The sequence below is a fragment of the Anser cygnoides genome, chromosome 32, assembly GCF_040182565.1.
Source record: "Anser cygnoides isolate HZ-2024a breed goose chromosome 32, Taihu_goose_T2T_genome, whole genome shotgun sequence".
NCBI classification, from domain to species: domain Eukaryota; kingdom Metazoa; phylum Chordata; class Aves; order Anseriformes; family Anatidae; genus Anser; species Anser cygnoides.
In genome coordinates, this window is record NC_089904.1 from 2,280,118 (window position 1) to 2,301,039 (window position 20,922).

Here is a 20,922-nt window from a genome sequence, read left to right on the forward strand (position 1 = left end):
CCTTTCTGTATATGAGCACAGGCATCGTTTTTAACCTCTTTGGAACTTCCCACCTCGATCGTGGTTCGTTGCTGAATTCAAAAATCCCACCTTTTGTTAGTGCTTACTGGGATTTACAAGTAAATACATAGTAAATGTAGAGTAAATATATACATGGTAAATGTAGTAGTCTCCATTTACTGATCCTCTTAGCCAGGGGGTGGTATGGGACTGGGATGACGGCGTGTGCGCGTGGATGTTGGTGGGCAGCAGGGGTGATGGAGAAATTTGGTGGGAAAAGGCCGAATTTTCCTGTTTACAGGAAAAATTTACATGCAAGAGCAGGAGGGCCTGTGCTGGGGAACGAGCCACCTGCTGAAGTGATGGGCAGGTGGCAGGTCCTGAGCTGGGCCGTCTTCCTGCTTCCCATCCCAGCACCTCCTCTCGTTATTCGGCAGAGCCACAGGGAAGGATAACAGCAAAGCAACCTCAAAAGCAGCCGTTTGAAAAGCCCGTGGAGTTTACATCCCCAGAATGGCGGGGGTCGTGGTCGTGTGTCTCCGAATTACAGTATGCTTTGGCAGTATCAGAACTGGCAAAGGTTTCTCCGTCTGCAGCCTCCGGTGCTGAGGGCAAAACTCTTCACTCCCACCTGTCTGCCTTCCCTTCACAGGGGCTTGCCTAGAGTAGGGATCCTCACGGCTAGCCTGGATTACAGCTGAGCCTGTCCACAGCAGACACTGGAACCAGGTTAGTTAAAACACAGCTTTAAATACGTTTCATCTGCAGTACGCGTTCTGAAACGCTGAGGCCTTTTTCTGCTGGGTTTAAGCTTTAAGAGGACAAAACGCTTCGAAAGCGGTAAGTAGCTTCCTCTTCAGTGCAGCTCAATCAAAGCCTGTAGGGTTCCTAAAGGCCGTTGTAGGGGTGAGTTGCTGTCTTTGTCTTAGCTGAGAGCCTTCTCGTGCCCGGGTTCAGCCCGTGATAGATTTGTCACTTAGGAGCCTCAACGGTTCTGAGGGGATTTTGTACGGTTTGAGTTCTGTAGGTGCTAATTTGATATTTTGATTTGTTTGAGGGTTTTCTTTTTTAATTCTCTCAACTCTTCGCGAGGGAATTCTCCCTGTGAGTTTCAGGTGGGTCTGCTGACGGAATTATTTATGAAGCAATCTGCAGCGGGCTTGGCGTGCTGCACACAAAAGTGATGTGGTGGCTGCATCACCGCGTTCACGCTCTTGACTCAGATTTTCCAAAACCTCAAAATAAAGTAGACCGTCTCCTATTCTTTCTTCATCAGACCAATAATCATCTCCAAAACAATGTCTCCTAGTTCTTCAGAACTTAATGGAAGCCCTCTGCTATCAGTAAGGCCTCAGGCTGTCCAAAATGCTCTTGTGTTAATGGACATTTAAAGCACGCTGCCTCACAGCGCGTACGACAAAATACTTAGCTTTATTATGCATCATCTGTGACTTGATTACTTTTGCTCTTACAAACGCATGCAGTCCCTCCCAGCGAAGGATCCGAATTAACAAAAGGCTCTGTGGGCGAGTGCCTTGTGGAACCACAGCTTTAAACATCTTCACGCCCTGCACACACGGTTCGTGCAGCAGTTGAGTAAACGGAGCCTGCGTGGCCGGGTGTTTAACCTCCCGAGGCTTCGTTTTCTCAGGCTGTGGAGCACTTGGAAGTGGGGTGCCCAAGATCGTAGCACGAGGCAGCAGCAGAGCTGAGAACAGGACAAGGGCCGTGCCTCACTTCGTGCAGAAGAGCCCCTCGTCTCTCGGGCGCTATCGCAGCACGCGCCTCCTGTGTCACCTTGGTGTCAGCCCTGGCGTGCACCGGGCCACTTCACGTAATACTCCTCATTTATCTCCCTGCCAGAAGTAGGAAGAGGCGATGTCCCCGACAAACAGAGAACAAGATTAACTTCAGGAAAAAGTCGTCATTGCTCTGTCAGTGCTGACACCCTTGGATAAGCGGCGCTGGAGAAGTGGTGGAGTTGTGGCTGTTCTGGCTGGACTTGGCCCCTTTGCAAACATCCTCTACAGTTGCTCTGGTGAGGGATTACAAATTGGTGAGGGATTACAAGTTGCAACTGCAGGTGGGAATGAGGTCTGCTGTAGGGCAGGTGCAGCCCTGGAAGCGAAGCTCGTGTTTGTTCTGTTTTTCTGCCTGCTGTGCGTGCTGCAGAGGAGTTGCTCCCCTTGAGAGCGCTGCTCTGTCCCAGCTACTCTTCAGAAAATTTGTGCTCTTAAACACCCCGTGCAAAATCCAAGGGGTGCTCGATTACCAGCACGACACACGCTCGAGACTGCTGTGAAGTGTGGCTTTGGGTTTACTTCTTTCTTGCAGACAGCCTGTAGGTTATTTGCATGCAAATACAGCGCGAGTTAGTAATGCCAGAGAGAGAAAAACACATACGGGCTCGTGGAGCACGGTCGTCTTTGCTGGAAAGTGTCTTTTTAGTCTTCCATGACACGGCAGCTGCTTGTCGGGTCTGTGCTGACAGAACTTTGAAGCACGCTTCAGTAATCTGTCTGCATTTCTTTGCTTCCCCTTGCTGTTTCCAACATGCTAAAAATCATCAAAACAGTGAAATACTGTCCCGCGGCTGCAGGAAGAGGGATGAGAATGTGTTCCCAGTATCCAATCATCTGCTTATTCTGCCTGTTCTTAAGAAAAGAATTTATTGAAGCAATTTATCCTGACTAAATGTGATATAAATCTGAGCACATGTATGTACATACCAGTCATATTCTGTAGTGAACGAGCAGCTAAATCTTTCTGTAAAGAATGAGTGAATCCTCTTGACACTTTGCAAGATCAAGTAAACTGAGGGTTTTGCAGCATGTTAGTCCCCAATTTTTTTTAATAGAGCTGCTTGTTATGCTATCAGAAGGAGCTGGCAGGCAGCCTGAAACGCCGCTGGGTTTTTGTTTTGTTTTCCTGCCTCTGTTTCGCTTAGGGTTATCAAAACCCCGAGAGTGACAGCTGATCCATTTCTTTAACTTCTCAAACAGCTTTTATCTGCATCAGAAGCATGAACTTCGGGGTCTGCCTACCTCGTGTTTTTCTTACTGGTGAAGGCAGCAAGCTGCTTAAGTGACGGCGGTAAGGACGGATCCCTGACCTGTGTTAATTAAAACAGCACAGCGTTGGCTGCCCTGCGAAATACAGCAGTCTCCCTCCGCGATAATTATGCTACGTGTTGAACAATAAGCTTTGTTTGTTGATGAAACAAACCCATCCCCAACCTCATCCCACACGCCGGAGCTTAAACATTCAAGGGCGATTTAAAGTCTTCCAGCACCAGGCTGCTTCTGACAGCAAGGGGCATTGCAACTCTCCTTGAAAGCTCGGTGACTTCGCTGCTGCCTCGGTGCCACGGCTCTCGCCTTGGAGCATTGTCATCGCTGACGGTTGCAGACTGCGGTGTGGACTAGCAGAGGAACTGAGGTTTTGGGGGTTTTTTGGGGAGCAGGCTCTAAGCATGACGGCATAGCCTCCTCTTTCAGACCTCCTCGCTGGCGTACCTGGCCGCGAGGACTCCAGGAGGAGCGCTCAGGCTCTCGTGTTGCCAGCTCTCAGCATGCTCCCTGCTATTTACACCCCCGGAGTTCCGCTCAAACACTAACCTGGGAGCCCCCACGAGTGCAAACTTGTGCCTCTTGCTTTGGAGGCAGGAAGCAACTCGTCGAAGCCTGCACGTGTCGTTGACTAAATGCAGATTAAGAAGGCTGGAAGTGATGCCTCTTGCTTCTGCCTCCAGCGTGATGGACAACGCTGTCTGCAGCTACGGGGAGCCTTGGCTGTGCTGAGTGCTGCGGGACACATCCTTGTCCCTTACGGGCGAGGAAGACAGGCACAAAGCAAGACTGGCTGTTGGGAGGGGAAAAACAAGATCCAGGTTGCCCAAAAGAGCAGTTGGACCTTTAGTCGGTCTGTATCCCTGTACAGGAGTCTTACCACCTGCCGTGCTACAAAGAGAGTAAAATAACTACTAGTGTTTGAGCGGATGCGTCCTTTGTGTCTGATCTGATTTCTGTTATTTTCTTACAGAAAATGTATTAATTGGGTTACCTTCTGCTAGGACTCCATAGTAAAAGCTCAAGCCCTGTGTCTTGACTCCGGCTTGCAGCTTTCTGCGCAGCTCACTGAAGGTTTAGATGCAATCCTTCTGGACCTCAAGCGCTGGTGGTAAAATATATTTCAAGAGTTTTCTGCTTCCGTTCTTCGCAGCGTCAGGGAGTTGATCTGAGCAGTGGTTCGGTGTTACAGGAACATTTAACCTCTCCGTCTCTCCTTGGTAGAGGCTGCTTTTGAGTGTAGGACGTCCTCAGCTCCCTGGGCTTCTCTGCGCCTTCGGAGCAGGCGGTGGCAGCTGCTGGGTTACCTCCGGTAGGACGCAGCAGGTGCACCGAAGCGATTCCGCTTGGAAGAGATGCAGTCAGTTGTGGAAGGATGCAGGTGAGGTCCCTGCTTGTTTAGCAGCAGAAGCAACGGTTCAGCACGTCCATTTCTCAAGTTCCCAGTGGGAAGCTTGGGGGAAGTTCAGGATGGTGCCAACTCCTCTTTTTTCATGAGTTCACATTGAGACCCATCTTGCTGGGTCACCTCAAGGCTGGTCTTCATCACGATTTAATCTTCTAGCGCAGGGCTGGTGGCACCCTCGAGTTCTGCCAGCCCCATCCCACCTCTGGGGGTTTTCCTGGGGGGCTGCTGGGCTGTTCCTGGCCGCATTCGTTGCCTTTATTGTGAAGTTTGCCCTGTGCTAGGGAGGTTTTGGCTGCTCGCCCGTTACATTTGTGAGAGGGCTATTTATCCTTTGTGAGTCCGTGTTTGCATAGGCCCTGGCGTTTTGCTTAATAAATCCAAACGCAGCCTGGTGTCGTGGACATCTCTCCCTTTTGGGGGAGAAGGGCTGGCAGCTCCTTGCTGCTAGCTTTTGGTTGTTGCTGGTTTGTACTGTGGCCGAACCAGGGCTCGGGGTGGGGAATTCCACCTCGTGTAGCCACCCACTTCAGCTGCACGCATTGAAAAATAGCCTTTTTTATTATTAAACAAAACGCATATTGGTGTCTTTTTTAAGAAAAGCAAAAGGGGGCTGTTCTCTGCAGCCCGTGCGCTCGCCCTGTGCCGTGAAGTCGCGTTCTTCGGACACTTTCTCATATAGCTCCTAAAAATAACAAGTCTCCCCACCCTCCCGCCGCCGCTCGGTGCGTGCGTGCATGCGTGCATTCATGGTTAGAAATGCAAAAGGCTGGCTAAAAGAGCCTGTGTCTCCGTGAATGCCTTCTGGCCGCGGTCTGGTTTCGTTTCTGCTCTTGGCTGTAGCAGGCTGACATGCGTGGCTGGAGCCAAGCGCTGAACTTGGAGGAGGAGATGCTGGAAGCGACGCGAACAGCCAGAACGTGTTCGCGCAGTAAACCCCCCGAAGAGATAGCATTTGGTTTATTATAGCTTTTTAAAATCCTGCTGTAAAAATATCAGTGGGTGGAGGGAACCATTATTTCTTGAATTTGAGGTGGTGGGGGTTACTTTATTTACTCTTATTTTTTTTTTATTAATAAGAATAGCTTCACTTGTAGCATAATAGGACTGAGTGTTTTGTTATCCTTGGCTATAATCTGTGATAAACTACCCCTGCCACCAGCCTTGTAGTTTACCCACTAGGGAGCCAGATTATTGCCTTGTAAAACGGAGCACCACTCCTATAATCCCTTAATTAATTAAATGACAAATTTTAGCTCTCTCCCATTGAAAATATAACTTGTACGTAGAGAGGACTTGGATTTATTTGCTCGCTTCTCGCTTGCGCGTTTTTCTTTTTTTTTTTTTTTTTCCTCCTGGAGATTGTCACCATCTCTGCTCGTGTGTCCGTGCTTCCTACCCTCAATCCGAGGGGAGGGTGAAGCAGCAGCCTCAACACCCTCCGCCTGTGGCTATTGGGATGTTTCGTGCGTCTTTGCTGGGCTTGGGCACCTCTTTGTGAGAGATGAGCTCTGTCCCCGTCCTGCAGGGGATGAAATACATAGAAATATATAGACTGGGTGAAGAAGAACTCAAGAGCAGCCCTGCAGAGAAGGACTTGGGGGTCCTGCTGGACGAGAAGCTGGACATGAGCCGGCAAGTTGGCCTGGAAGGCCAACTATGTCCTGGGCTGCATTAAAAAAGGGGTGGGCAGCAGGGAGAGGGAGGTGATTGTCTCTTCTACTCTGCTCTTGTGAGACCCCACCTGGAATACTGCACGCAGGCCTGGGGCCCCCAGCACGAGAAGGATGTGGAGCTCTTGGAAGGGGTCCAGAGGAGGGCCACGAAGATGATCAGAGGGCTGGAGCACCTCTTCTTTGAGGAAACATTGAGGGAACTGGGCTCGTTTAGCTTGGAGAAGAGAAGGCTCTGGGGAGACCTCACTGCGGCCTTCCAGTACCTGAAGGGAGCATCATTGCGGCCTACTTGAAGGGAGCGTACAAACAGGAGGGGGAACGCCTGTTTACATGAGTTGATAGCGATAGGACAAGGGGGAATGGTTTTAAACTAAGACAGGGGAGATTTAGGTTAGATATTAGGAGGAAGTTTTTCCCTCAGAGGGTGGTGAGGCACTGGGACGGGTTGTCCAGGGAGGTTGTGGATGCCCCATCCCTGGAGGCATTCGAGGCCAGGCTGGCTGCGGCTCTGGGCAGCCTGCTCTGGTGGTTGGCAGCCCTGCCCGGAGCACGGGGGTTGAAACTAGGTGATCTTCAAGGTCCTTTTCAACCCAAGCCGTTCTGTGATTCTATGAAATTGAGACGTGGAGAGCAGAAAGTGGCCGGGCCCTCCAGGGAGCCGCTGGTGGGGCCTCGGAGGGAGCCCAGGCGTGGACAAGTGCTTGTGTCCTGGCCGGTGGCCCACGCTGTCGCACTGTCACGGTTCCCAATGAGCCCTTCCAGCCACGCTGCCTCCTCCACTTCGTACGTGAAAAATCAGCCAGGCCCTCCGAAGCCTTACTTAAACTCGGGTTGGATTAATTTCTCTTCCCTGATGGCGATCTAGGGCACAAGGAGATCCTCCTTCCCTGTGATTAATGACGGTCCTGCAGAGGGCTGCTTCTGCTCTTGAGATTTTTAATATTTTTTTTTTAGCTTATTTAACAATTTCCTCTTCTCTCCTTTCTCCCCAGCTTAGCTGAGCTGCATGAAATATGGGAGACGACAGGCCGTTTGTGTGCAATGCCCCCGGCTGCGGACAGGTACGTTTACAGTATACTTTATTGTGAATGTGTCGTTGTGAATCAAAGTGGCTGTTTTATCACTGAGGCAAAGAGTTTAAAGCCGGTGTTTTACGTGATCACTGGAGGTAATCAGATCAGAGGATTTGCAGTGTGTAAATCCAGGTTATGAGCAAGTGCAGGCACTCCAAAGTAATGAAAGCTGCCTGGCTCTGCGGCGTGTTGTTATTCTGTCGGTGTTTTCCCTGAGACCCACACAGCCCAGAGGAAACATGCTGATCTCCCGTTAATGTTTTCTGATAACGTTGCTCATCTTCTTTCAAGGCTGTTTAACCAAAGGACAGGCATTCGCTCTCTGTCAGGATGAGTTAGCTGCTGTGGCATATTCTGTAAAGCAGCTGAGAATGTGACAGTTGATGGTTCGTGTTATGCGGACCCCAAACTGCCATGGACTATTTTGGGCTCCAAAAAAAAAAAAAAAGAAAAAAGACCCATTGTGAATTTTTTTTCTTCCACGGCTGACTTGCTGGGGTTGGTTACGGCCTTGCAAAACTTTTGCTGGCTTTCTTAGGGCAAACGCTTATCCTTGAATGAGTCACATCCCCTTTGCAGCAATAGGACCCTTCTCGTAGGTGTGCCTGCCTGGGAAGGCACCTTTTTGTTGGATTTTGATGAAATTAGTGCTTTCCCAAAGCCCAGTTTGGAGTCTCTCAGTGGCGTAGCATCTTGGTAGCTTTCCTGCTGTAGTAACGGGAGGGACAGGGGGATTCTGCAACCACTGTTGGGGCCATTTTAATGGGATTTATTAGGAAGCGGGGCTTCTGTGGAAGTACAGAACTGTACGGAGTCCAAGGAAAATTGGGTTTGTCTGTTCCGAAGCGTTTGAACCTCTTATGGTGGAGGGAGAGGGGAATTGTGGGTTTTAATTAGCTATTAAGTGGTCTACACACACTTAGTTTTCCTGACTGCAACCACTGGATGCCAGGTTGCCAAACTGTTGTGCCTGTGACGCATTTGGGAGGTCTGACCGATCCCAGGGTGGTATTCCTGTCCCCCATGTGATTCTTTGGGGTATTTAATACTTTAATGCCTCTTGTGGGTCTCTTAATTGGAATTAAAGATAATTCTCCATCCTTGGGGCATGTCTTCAGAGACTGCATGTGAATTCTGTGACGCATTTATTTTTATAGCGCAGAAATGGGTCAAAAACCTCATCTGCAAACTCTTGGGGACTGCGGATATTAAAAAAAAATACACAGTTACGACTCCTTAGCATTTTGGTCATTCTGGCACTAGTCTCATCTGAAGCATTTTCTATCCACTTGCAGGTGATCTTCCTTTTTTTTTTTTTTTATAAGCTGCTTTTTATCTTGAACTTCTTTGCCTGTGAAATTGTGCAAGTCATTTATAAAATGTATTAGCTGTATTTGAGCACTTAATGATGTGAGCACTTCAATCATACAACCTTAAAATCGGATTCAAACAAGCAATTAAGGCAAACAACAATGTATTTAAATTTAATCTCCCACAATCTCCCACAAATGACATATAAAGGTGGTTGCTTCCTCCTTTCGCTGTTCCAGACTGCTGCTTATGGGTAATTCTGACAATTCTTCATGTTAATATTGAAATGTTAGAATCCGGGTAATTCATACCGGTATGATTCATTGTGATCTAACCTGACCTCGTGCACAGTTTCCTAGAACGTCCTTCAATACCTGTTCAAACCAGAGCATGTATTAAATAATGATGATCCAAGCTTGATTTAAAATATTTCCAGTGATGGAAAATTCACCACAGCCCTCGGTTAAGTTGTTCTAATAGTTAATTGCTCTCTCTGGTAAGGAAAAATTATGCCTTATTTCCAGTCTGAACCTGTTCAGCTGCAGCTTCCAGGCTGTGGATCTTATTAATTTTTGTTTCTTAGACAGAAAATCCTTTCTATCAAATTTCTGATGTCTGTAGGTGTTTACTGATGGGTCAAGTCACCCCTTAACGGTGCTTCGGGCTAACTGAATACATAGAGCCCCAAACCTCTCCCTGTGAGTCCTAGTATCTTGCGTGCATTTTTTTTTTGTCCTTTATTCTCCACATCAGCTTCATGTTGAAGCTTTTTAGAGCCTTTCCAAATTCTGCTCGCCCTTAAAACACAGCGGTACCAGCTGGAAGGATGGTGGAAGGGATCAGCCCAAATCAGTGTTCAGTGGGCAAGTGGAATAAAATTGGATCCTCCAGATGAGCCGGACAGGGAAGTGCAGTTGGCTGCTTCAGATCTGGATTTATTTTTAATATTCGATGTTGGGGGGATGATGGCTGCCAGCAGCTGTCTGCGGGGCTTGAGCTCTCGAGCACGTGCTGCATTGTTTCCCCAGCAGCTTGTGGTGCCTTTTGGCACTAAAACCTGACCCTCGGCAAGCCGCCGTGGATCATCCCATCAAAAATGGCTTATTCGTGTAGGCTGATGTTAAAGTGAAGCCTTAATAAGGGTCAGAGGCGGCTGCGCCTCTCTCTGTTCATTCCCTTGTTTCCTAAAGATTGAAACGCTTGTCTTCAAACACAGGTATCAGGGGCAGTGAAATCCGCGGGATCCCAACCTTCCTACGGGTGCCGAATGCCTCTGGCACCCGTGAGAGTCAGCAGGATGCAGAGTTTTGAGCTTTTTGGAAGGTAATTTGATTTTCACCCCAGCACACAAACGGTGTGTTGTCACTGAAAGCACAGGAGGATGTTTCCCAGCCCAAAAAAGAGCCAGGCTGTGGCTGGCACTGGAGGAGACTTCCTTGCAGGTTTTCTTCTGATCCTTGAAGACCTCTGTGTGCATCTTGTGTAGGAAGAAAGCCGTTGCAAAGGGAGGGTGCCGTTGGCTGTTGAGCCTCTCTGCCTCTTCGGTCATCACGGTCATCATTTTCGGGACGCTGCCTTCGCCAGCACGGCTCCGATGTCTCTGTTCCGTTCTCTCATCTCTAAACCTTTGAGCCCATGCCTGACCCGCTGGCATGTTTCGGTCCTTGCAGATTTCTGCTCTCTTGGGTATTTCCCTGTTTGAGGGGTGCGATCTGTTTTTGGTGGGCTGCTCCCCAACCAGTCCCCGTGCCCAGGCCACCGCGGTCCCAAGCAGGCTGCGATGGGCTTTGGGCTTTTGTGATCAGCTGGGGGAGCAGGCACGGGGAAGTCAGCAGTCCTTTTCCTCTCCCTAAAATCAGCGATCTGCCTCCTGCAAACGCTGCTTTGAGGCACACAGTACATGGGAGGTCACGGGAGAAGGGAGAGCAGAGCCAGGCTAATTTGAACAGGAGACTGCAGGCAATTACTGGGAAGCCAGTGGTGATTTTCCCACTTCGGTTTAAAGGAAAAAAAAATCTGTTGCTTCCCAGTGTAATTCCTTTGTATCATTAGCTGGTTCTTCCCCTCTACAGCTAGCACCAGCCCTGTCTGCTGTGCTTTTTGCCTCTTTCCTGCTTTCCCTTTGTCCCTTCTATGTAGAAAAAAGGCCATAAAGCGAATTTTTCAGGGAAGTGCGGAGGGGGAAGGGGGAACGGCCACCAAAAATAGACGGGCAGGTCTTGCTGTGCCCTCCCGTATCATCACAAGCAGTGGGCTTTCAGTGGGCACGTAAACATGTTTTGGTTGCTAGGTCTTTAATGGTGTTATTTTTGGATTCTGCATGCGATCGCTTCCCAACGGCGAGGCTGCTGCGACACAGCTGACTTCTAAATGCGCCGCATATACTGCTTTTAAAGAGGATTCTTCTCAAGGTCATTTATCCGGTTTCTGCTCCAAGAGGACAGCTGGCACGTTTTTCCCTGGCCCCCTTCCCCTAGCCCCCTCTGCACGGAGGGAGAGGAGCGCTTCGATGGGGCCGTGAGCCCCGCGCTGCTGCCTCGAAACGCCCGCGGGAGGCGTGGAGCTGTGCCCCGAGTCAGACTTTCATTGAACACCTTGGGTGAAACTAATCTGGAGGTGGTGCGCGCTGCTAATCGTTAGCAAAATCTCCTAATCCCATTTAAAACACTCTGAGTGATGAAAGACAGCCTTGGCGCAACCGAGTGTGAGCTGTAAAGCAAAGCGTTGCCGTTAAAGTCGAAAGGTATTAACGAAGTCTGTGTAATGATACAGCTCTGACTCATTAACACGGGGTAATTAAAGCTTCGGCCAGCGTGCCGAAGGCATCCAGAGCAAAGGTCTGGGAGGAAGGCAGGGGCTTCGGCTGGGCTCGTGCTGCTTCGTTGCTGTGATCTGGTGGTGGCAGAGGGAAGTCGCTCACCGGCTGGGTTCGTTTCCTCCCTTGGAAGGCTGTGTTAAAGACTCCGTGCTGTGCCTGGAGCCTGATCTGGGCAGGGAAAGCCGGTGCTGTGCGCGTTGCAGGAGGGACGTGCCTCTCCGACAACTTCTGCTCCTCTCCTGAAGGCTTGGGCAGCGCTGGTTGCGGGAGGTTTTATGAAGCATCGTAACAGAGGACCATCTTTATTAATAAAGCTATTTTGCCCGCTCCTGGTGCCCAAACTAACGAAGGGCCCATAACCCTGAATATGTTCTACTGGGAGCAAGACTTTGCCTGGCCCTTGCCTCCCCACTCGGTGCCATTCCCCTCTTTATAAGTGACACAAATCATCGCTCGGGTCCTAATTCCAGCACTACGGTTATACAGGCCATTTCCTCAAACAATCGTTTGCTTTTTAAACCCCCCCCTTAATTTAACAATTTATTCCCCTTAAACCCACGCCACTGAGGTGATGCTCGTGCAGTGTCCGAGAAACGCAGAGCCCAGAACTTTCACGAGGCCAGAAAATGATTTTTCTTCTTTGTGGTTTATTGTATCCTCTTATCTTGTCATATAATAGAAATAATGTTTATGGCATTGAGGCCTCAGCATCACTTGGCATTTAACCAACCTCAAAAGCAGTTTATTGCTTTGTATACTCTGCCGCCATGACCATTATCCCTTAAATCTCTATTGCTTTGTAATATACGAGGCAACAAATGGCTCCGGCGATTGGTTAAATGCGGAACTGAAGCTAAGGTGTGTTTTGGAGCTTGTATAATCCAAACGAATATAGATTATCCCTTTTATGCCAGGCCTGGTACAGAGAGGGGGCAAGAAAACGACCCTCGTCTCCCTCCGAGCAGCTTCCCAGCGGTGAGCGCTCCTTGTCGTGGTCCAAACTTTCGGGTGGCCTGGGACCCGCCTGGTTCCTGGGCTCGGAGGTTTGCCGTGGGGCTCGCAGCCTCCCACCGATGGATGCTGGCGGTGGCCCGAGCCGGGGTTTGTGCCGGTGCCTCCTTATCCCAGCTCCGCTGCTAGGAGGAACGAGTCTTGTCCCTGTTCCCGCAGGTGTCTCGGCGGCTGAAGGTCCTCGGTGGAAGCAGATCAGTCAGGACAAGCTGGTGTGATAGGAAGAGGCAGAATAATGTAGTGGAGCGAGTAGGGAGGTGCGCAGGGCAGCCCGGAGGTGAGAGGAAGGCAGCGCCCGTGCCCATCTGCTTTACAGCAAAGCATCTTTCTTTCACGGCAATCCCAAAGGCTGGCTTTGTTTCCGTCCTTCTCTTGTCCTTCCCGTTACGGGGTGGAGCAAGGTAAGAAAATATTCCCTGCCTCGAAGGTGCCAGGAGCCAGCGGTACTCAGAGGAGACGCAGAGGGGTGTGTGAGCCCTGCTGGAGCTTGCTGCCGGGGCCACGCGTGCGCAGGGCACGGATGTGTTCGCTTTGAATACGAGCACGAACAGAAAGAAATATTTGTGCATTGATTTAACAGCCTCAGCCTCAGGGCCTGCCTCTTGAGACTCTGCTCCTGGCGCTCACGAAGGGAAGGCAGACGAGCTGCGTGAGACACTCAGAGGGTTAAAATCGAGTCTTGGAGAAACTTCAGCCCAATTGGCTACCTGCTGTTAGAGCAAGCAGGAATTTAAACGGTGATTAAGCAGAGTTATGACACCCCGTCCTCCCATAGAGATTGTTACTGTCCTGGCACGGGAACTGAGTGGGGCTAGCCTTGGACACAGGCGCAGGGTGTTTTTCCTAAAGAATCCCGGCTCCTAACACCCCCCAATTTAATGAGGTAGGAGCCGGTATGGCTTTGGAAATCGGAGCCTTATTAAGCAGGAGAGCAGCTTCTGTGGAGCAGGGCGGGTGGCAGCAGTCACTGAAGCTGGACAGGGCTGGTGAGAGCTGGGAGCCAGGAGCAGGACTCGCAAGCTCCCCGTCCAGGGCTCCGTGCCGGGACCGACACCGGGTCTCTGCCTGAGGTCACCCAAGCACCTCGCGGTGCCACGGGGCACCTGGGGACGAAAACGAGGGGCTGGATCCTCCGGGAAGCAGTTCCCATCCATCCGCGAGCCCTTGGAGGCGTTACAGAGACCTCCCCTGCGTGCCCTAAAGGGTCACAGCCTGGTGGGGTTGAGCCGAGGCTGACGCCCCTGTGCGCCAGCCAAATACTAAAATGAAAAAGTGGGGATGTTAACGATGGAGCCAGAATAAAAAAAAAAAATAATAATTCTCCAAGCTTTTTGTTATGCTTGGGCACAGATACCCCTTGTCTGCACTTAGCATGCGAAGTCACGTATATGTTGTGTCCCTACTGCACCCGAGTGATTTGAAGAGCTGAGCCATAAACTAGAGTTTCTCTTCTGGTTTTTAAATCCGAGGAAATGTCTGAGGCTCCGTGGCGAGGAATTCCTAGCTGTATGTGCCTGCTTGCTTCACATCTGCAGCTTTTTATTTGAAGCTGCCACAGCTGAAATAAAATTCTGTAGAGAAACATCTTGGTTAAAGGTCTTCCATTATTTTCCAGGAGTGCAGGTTTCCCGAGTTAATTATTTATTTCAAATTAAGGCCTTTACAGCTGCAGTACCTGTGCAGCAGGCACAAAATGGCAGATGCTGCACAAATCTCTGAGCATTTACAGTACGTAATGGGTCCGTGGCAAAGTAGTGCTTGGTTATAGTAACTCTTTAGGTTGTTAGCATCAAAAGAAGTGAATTAATTTGAATTGTAACTCATGTGTTGTCGGCAGAGCGAAGTGATATCTCCCACCTCTTGCTGAAGGTATTTTTGGAGGTGGGGAGGGGAAAGCTAATTTTGAATAATAATAAGCTTGAGAAGGCATCTGAAACCAGTAAACGTTTATTTTTTACACTCCTATAACTTAAAAACGGCCAAACCAATTTAAACCAAATTGGATAATAAAAAATATTGCTCCTAGGCTGAGCCCCTGTATGCCAAGTTCCAGCCTAGAATGAATTTTTATGACCAAATTATAAACCCCCTAGAAATGAAGGTTTAAAATGGAAATGTTGACAGACCTTTAACTACAAAAGCACTATAATAGAACTTCTTTTTTTATAAAATGGCTGTTTTAAAATATAATTAAGACTTAAATATTATTTAATAGCGGCATTTCCTGTAAGTTAAAATCTTTATCATTCCTCCGGCTGGGGTTCGCTGCCAGTTCTGCGAATGCCACTTCTGCTTTGCATTTGAAGCACGTGCGCGGCGCTGAACCGACACAGACACTTGTCTGTCGGATGGAAATGGCTCCGGACAGCTTTCCAAATCCCCCGTTTCTAAATAAGAGCCTGGATGCCAAAGGACTCGCCGGACCTGTGCGCAAACCCCACGGCCGCGCAGAAAGCGTCGCGTAAGCCCGTGCCAAAGAGCCGGCTCTCGATAACGTGGAACGCCGTTTTCTTCGCAGGAAAACGTCTTTGCATCCCCTCTGGTTGATTTGGTGTTAAGCACGAGCTCTCTTTTAGTGCTGTGGCCGCTTTGGTGCCCCCCAGCCCGTGCCCAAAACCTCTCCGGGCAGTGGCCGCGCTGCGGAGAGGACAGGTAACGAATCTGGAAGCCCTCCACGAGCACTGCAGCATGGAGAGGCAGCCTTGCAGGGACGAGGAGGAAAGGCTTTTCTTTTGCAAGGGCTTTCTGCAGGCTTCTTCTCCCCCTCCTGCAGCGCGGGCGCTGCCGCGGCTCCGCGCCGCCGTCCTCCCCGATGCCCTTTTGGTGCCGGTGCTGGCCCGGTGCCACGGGGCAGCTGTCACCCCACCCAGCCCGGGCTTGGTTTTCATCCATGCCCCCCCCCCCCCCCCCAGCCTTTTCTTGGACTGGCTAATTCCTCTATTTTGCTGCCTTTCTTCCCCTCTGCACCCTCCCCATGGTTTAAAAATAGCCCCGGGCTGGTTGCTGCAGTGCCACGGGTGCAGGGAGCGTTGCAACACCCGCTTCCCGTCGTGGCACATGGCAGGCTTCAAAGTGACACTAGCCAGGGAAGGGTAACGGTTATTGCAGGGTGTCCTCCGCGTTTTCCCCCTGGATTTCTTCTTCTCTGCATCCTTTTTGCCTGCCAGTAAGCTCCTGGCTTCAGCCCTGCTGCCAAACCCCTTCTGGTGCAGCCCTTGTGATGTGGTGGTGGTGCTGAGAGCGGGAGGCAGAGCCCGTGAGATCTCCACCTTAATTTTCTGGGGCGATGTGTTTCGTGCGTGGCTTTTCTTGTTTGTTTGGGGAAGAAGACGACTGGCAGAAGGCACCTGGGACCTGGGAACGTTTGCAGGGGAGGCTCCGAGACGCTGCAGGCACGCTCGTGCTGCTCGCCCTCCTCGCCGGAGCCCCGGGGGTTGCTCTGCGGCTGCAGCCACGTGTGAAGGGCTGGGTGGGCGAGGGCAGCTTTTCCCTCCTGCACAGGGCTTGGGACATGGGTGCCTAAGGCCACTGGGGGAGGCGGCTGCTAGAAAGGGCATGCACTGCAGCAAAATTTATCTGGAAGCTGTTGTTGGATGCTTTCGTCTACCGCAGCGTCCTCCTGCGCGTGCAGCACTAGGGGGGACTGGCAGGAGTCTCTGGAAGGTGCACTGGGTGTGCTTGGTGAGGCTTTAGAGCATATTTCTCTAAAAACCTCTCAAATCCAATTAAATATATGTCTGTTTTTTTTTTAATGAATTGTTTTAACCATACATAGAGGAGATAAGTAACTGAAACTTGCGTTAGTTCCTTTCTGCTTCTGGTTTTCTAAAAAAAAATAATAATCTGCCCTGACCCTGGCTTCTCACGCTGGAGATGCAATGAGATTTGGCAACAGCTTTCACATTTCTTAGAGTTATCTCTTCTGGTGAACGCCTATTCTTAAAAAAAAAAAAAATAAAGCTCGTAATAGGATTTCTTGGCCGTATCGGCTGCTGTAGCAATTAAAATGAAGAAATAGCACCTCTGGATTTGAAGAAATAGCTGCGTGCTTTTCCCCTCTGCCGCCCCAGAGATGCTGTGCTGAGGCTGCAGGCTGCCTAATAACGCCTTAAAATATGCAGCAGCCGGCTTTAATGCAGGTCCTGTCAAAGAAAAGGCTGGCGGAGGACGAGCCGTGCTGCAGAGCCATCCGCCGCCGCGCCGGGCACGCTCGCCGCTCGCTTCATTAGCATACTTGTTCATTTTGGCATCAGCCGGGGTATATGAGGCGGCACGCAACCGGCAAACCTATCGCGTGTTGCAGTGGAATAGCCAGTAATGGAGCTAATTGCCCTTTTGGAGCACCTCTCGTCCCAGAGGATCCTTCAAACCGCTCGCAAATCACAGCCGAAGCGCACCCACCGCCGAGCTGCGGCGCTGGGGTGGTTCGGTTCCAAAGGGAGCCCCTCCTGCCGGCCACGAAGGGGGCGAGGGCTCAGGGGCAGCGGCAGAACCTTCTTTGGAGCTGCCCAAAACTTGATTTCACTTCTGTGCTTGAGGGGAAGGGCGCTGAGCAGCTCCCGGCCTGATTCCCAGGGCAGGTTGGGCTGCCGAGCCCGCTGCTTTTCAGTGGGCGACTTGCAAACTTAGGGTTATAAATACAGAGAAAGAGAGGAACCAGGATATTCTCCCTATCTCTTCTCATATATATTTATTCATGTCCGATACACGTCCATCTACATTATATATATATAAAAATATGCACATAGCCTGGCTCGGAGCCCCCTTTTACTGGGGCCATTCGATGCCACATACGTGAGCAGAGCGGGAGGGAAAGTCCCCAGTGGAAATTTCTGTGGGTTACAACACAGGAGAACATCCCCCCGCTTGGAAAGCGGCCCCTGCGTGGCACCCAGGGGTGCAGGTTCAGCAGGGTGCCCACTCATTGCGAGCATTTTGGTATTTCAGGGTGTTTTTGGTATTTCGGAGCCGGCTTTATGGTTCTTGCCCTTTCTCAGGGGTCCCCCCTGCAGAGCTCCGTGCGGGCTCTTGCAGCCCCTCGAGCTGGATCTGGAGTTTCTCAGGTGCTGCCAGGTTTGCAACAATTTCTTTTATTTCTTTCATTTTTTCTGAGCCCCGTCCTTGCTGTTTGCTCCCAGATTACGAGGCGGTTTCCACTTTCTTGAAGCTGGGGGGGGGGAACAAGGAGGGAGGGTTTCCCCTTTCTTGGGAACATGATCGGGGCTGCAAAAATACCCACAAAGGAGCGTGGCTGCGGGCTTGCAGGGAATGCTTTCTTCTCGTTTTGATTTAAGGGGCTTTCACAGCCGCGGAGTTTCTGCTCCGAACAAAATAATCTCAGCCCAGTCCTCACCTAGAGCTCTCGCCCTATATCAAAAATGCAAACGGCGTGTGCTGCTAGCACGAGGCCATAAATCGAGCCGGGCTCTTTTATTAACTTGAAATTAGACTGATCTGAAAACTTGCCGGTGCTCTGGAGCTCAGGAGGGGCAGAAAGCTGCCCGGGGCCGCGTGCTCCCGCAGCAGCGGGCAGAGCTGCCCGTGTTGCCGCGTTGGCCGGCGAGTTTAACCTCGTGCCGTCTTACCTCCAGACCTGCTTTTCATCCCTGCTCCCTCGGAAAGCAAATGTGAAGCAGGGCTCTGGGTGTGGAGGTTTGGGACGGGTGAGGCGGTCGGGAAGCGAGAGGGAGGTCTCGGGGTGCAGTCCAAGCCTGCGCCCAGGATCGAATTCTTCCTGCCCCTTCCGTGGTCAAACACTTCCTTATTTTCGAAACGGTCTCTTGAAGACCAGGCAGTTTGGCTTGGGGGTTTTGGTGGAGGTGTTCAGAGCCTCGCTTCCTACCTGCTGAATTTCTGAAGCTTAGGAGTGGGTCGTGGTGTTGTGCGGACAGCTAACGCTCCCCAGGTTAACGCAGGCGGATGCAGCACGCAGCTCTGACGAAGGCCGTGCTTTCGTGCTAGCACAGATGCATTTAATCTCCAGAAAGGTGCACGAGTTTGCAGGATTTTCTGCAAACCTCTTGCATAAAATCCAGGGAAACCGTCACTTAAGGACAAAAAAATGCAAGTGGAGGGACTCAGCGAGGGCCTCTCCTCTCCTTCCCCAGCAAAAATGGTGCTGAGGAGCATGCTTTGGGTCACGAGGGAAAAAAAGAGAGGCGTCTTTTCCCTCCTTACACCCCACACGGAGTCAGTAGCACCCAACGAGCTCGTGACCTCTTTTAATTTCAGTCCCTAAACAGCAGCAAGGAGAGAGGGGGGAGACGATTTTTTCAGGAGCCTGCATCCCTGCCCGCTTCTCTGAGCCCGGCAAGACCCGACCGAGCCCTGCAGAGGCGGCGGCCGGAGCTGGCTCTTGGCAAGAGGGGAGAAGAGGAAGGATTTCGGCCTCCGAGGATGCTCGCCGGGCCGGAGCCGGGCATTGTGCGGCGGCCGCTCCGCCCCTCTGCGGCTGACTGCGGCTTTCCGCCGTGGCTGCGGCTCGCCGCGATGCCGAGCAGGGGACGCCGAGTCCTCGTGCGCTTTGCGAGCCCCCGAGCCTCGCTGGAGAGCAAGGGTGGGATAGGAAAGCTCGAAGCAGTAATAATGTCTCGGGTTCCTTGCAGAGGTGCTTCACGTGAGATCAGAGAATGGCAGCAGAGCTGATGGTAGGAGGGATTTCTAGGTAGGCTTTTTGCATTTTTCTTATTTTTAGGGTTTTTTTTTGGCCCCTCTCCTCCCCTCGGTGGCTGCTGCTTTGCTCGAGAACCTTTCTCTTAGAGACTCAGCTCTTCTTCGAGGTGTGAAAGCTCACAATAAGTATAAATACATTTATTTCTAGCCGCTCCTAATGCTGGAGGAAGCATTTATAAGGGACTGCTGGGTTCGGGCAGCCGCCGCGGTGCGCTGCCACTGGGGGCTGCGGTGCTGCAGCCGCACAAAGGACTGGCGCACGCATGTCGGCGCGTTACAGGCAGGAAGAAAAAAGCACCTTTTGGGCTTTTTTTTCGGTGTGCCTAAACACGTGGCCTATCCGCAGAAGTCCCCTTTGTGCACAGAAGGTGGCAAAGGGGGATTTTGCTCCGGGAGATTCGCCCCTTCCTCGGGTTAGCGGTGCTGGCTGGAGGGATTGAGGCTGAATAAGCCCGGGCTAAGGCAGGTCCTGAGAGCTTGGGCAGAAATAAAGAGGGCCGTGGAGCAGGAGAGGCTGGGCTGATGTTTGGTAACATCCCCGCCGTTCTTACAAAGTCCCCTGCAAATCTCCTGCGATGGTAAATCTCGGGAGGAGCGTGGCGTCGTGTTTATTTAACACCTGCTTAATGATGCAAGCTGAGAAACTGCACCGCCACTTCCCGAGCACTTGTACCAGCTGTTTAGCTCAAATAATTTTTTTATATGCCGGATTAAAACAATAAAAACATTAAAGTCCTAAAATTCCCCCTGAGAGTAAACATCTAGACAATAAAGAATTGTGTGTGTAGGGGATGGGGTGGGAGAGTTCTGCAGCAGTGCAAAACAAGCTATAAATTAATCTCAGCAGTAAAGGCTGCTAAATGGAACCATTTCATAAAATGAAGTTCTTGCAGAACGTCGGAGCAGTCTGTCTTTGGGGCAGTTAAACGTTTTTGGCTTCTTAACTTCTTCAGGTTATTTATAAGCGGCGAATGTGTCTCGTGGCCGTGCCGGTCCCTCCTTTTAGGCAGAGAAGCGGGGTTTGAGAACGGGCGAGGGGCTCACGGTCACAAGGGTAATTGTCAGGAATTCAAAGCATCACCTGTCACTTTTGTCTGCTCAAACCCTCCTCGTGTGGACTTCAGACAGGGCGATGAGCAGCTCGGTCTCAAAAAAAACCCCGTTTACAAGAATAAATACTCAAGGGACCGGATTTCAAGCAATCCAAGCCAGAGATAAAAATGCAGAGCGGCCCGTCCCACCAGTGTCTTGCTCCTGGGTGTTTTTCTGGCTCTTTTCTTCGCTTTTTTGGTGCAAGGCTCCTGCTTTCCCCTCCGCTGCTGCCACCCCAGCCACCTGCAGAGTCGCCGTGCGATGTGTCACCGGGTCCTCGCAGTGCTGAGGGTGCAGCTGCGAGCTCTTCGCTGCACAGCATCCCTGTCGGCATCTTAGTTCTGGCTCTCGTGCAATCTGCTAATTCACCTGCTCGCTTGGGATTAACCCGAGCCTTTGTTTCTGTGGTTGGGGGAGAGATTTCCTGCGCACGCTTCAGGTATTAAAAGCGGTTTGTGATCGCTGTGTTAGCTAGTCTCCCTTTTGTGCGATGTCTGCCATAAACCTCAAACATTGACGAGCTTTAGAAAAGAAAATTTCAATGCCTTTCGCTCGGACTGTGTGCGAAATTTTATTAACGGCGGCCCGTAACGTGGGCGGAAGAATGGTTGGGACCCCGAGGATGCGAGCGAAGCGGTTCTGGTGACCTCAGCTGTGTATTTCTGCACCGCTGAATCATCGCCCAGGTGGCACCCGGCAGGGCTCAGCTCTGCTGCCGGGGCTGGGAGGGGGCCGTAGATCAAACGGTCGCGGGGAAACGCGGCTTGCATTATGCTTGCCTCCATCCCTCCTGATT

The 20,922-nt window shown here is 51.0% G+C and overlaps 1 protein-coding gene across 8 annotated transcripts in view; it reads left to right on the forward strand.

Annotated features, from left to right (window-relative positions):
* Nucleotides 1-20,922, forward strand: part of LOC106048874 (cyclic AMP-dependent transcription factor ATF-7) — a 65,380-nt gene that overhangs the window by 14,014 nt on the left and 30,444 nt on the right. For 7 of the 8 annotated variants that reach the window (XM_066985382.1, XM_066985385.1, XM_048054707.2 and 4 more), the window contains one exon: nucleotides 7,142-7,210. In XM_066985382.1, coding sequence (XP_066841483.1) covers nucleotides 7,163-7,210 — 48 coding nt within the window. In that variant the 5' untranslated portion in view covers nucleotides 7,142-7,162. Of the gene's footprint in view, nucleotides 1-657; nucleotides 730-7,141; nucleotides 7,211-20,922 lie in introns of those variants that run through there. The other variant, XM_048054699.2, reaches the window with a different exon arrangement.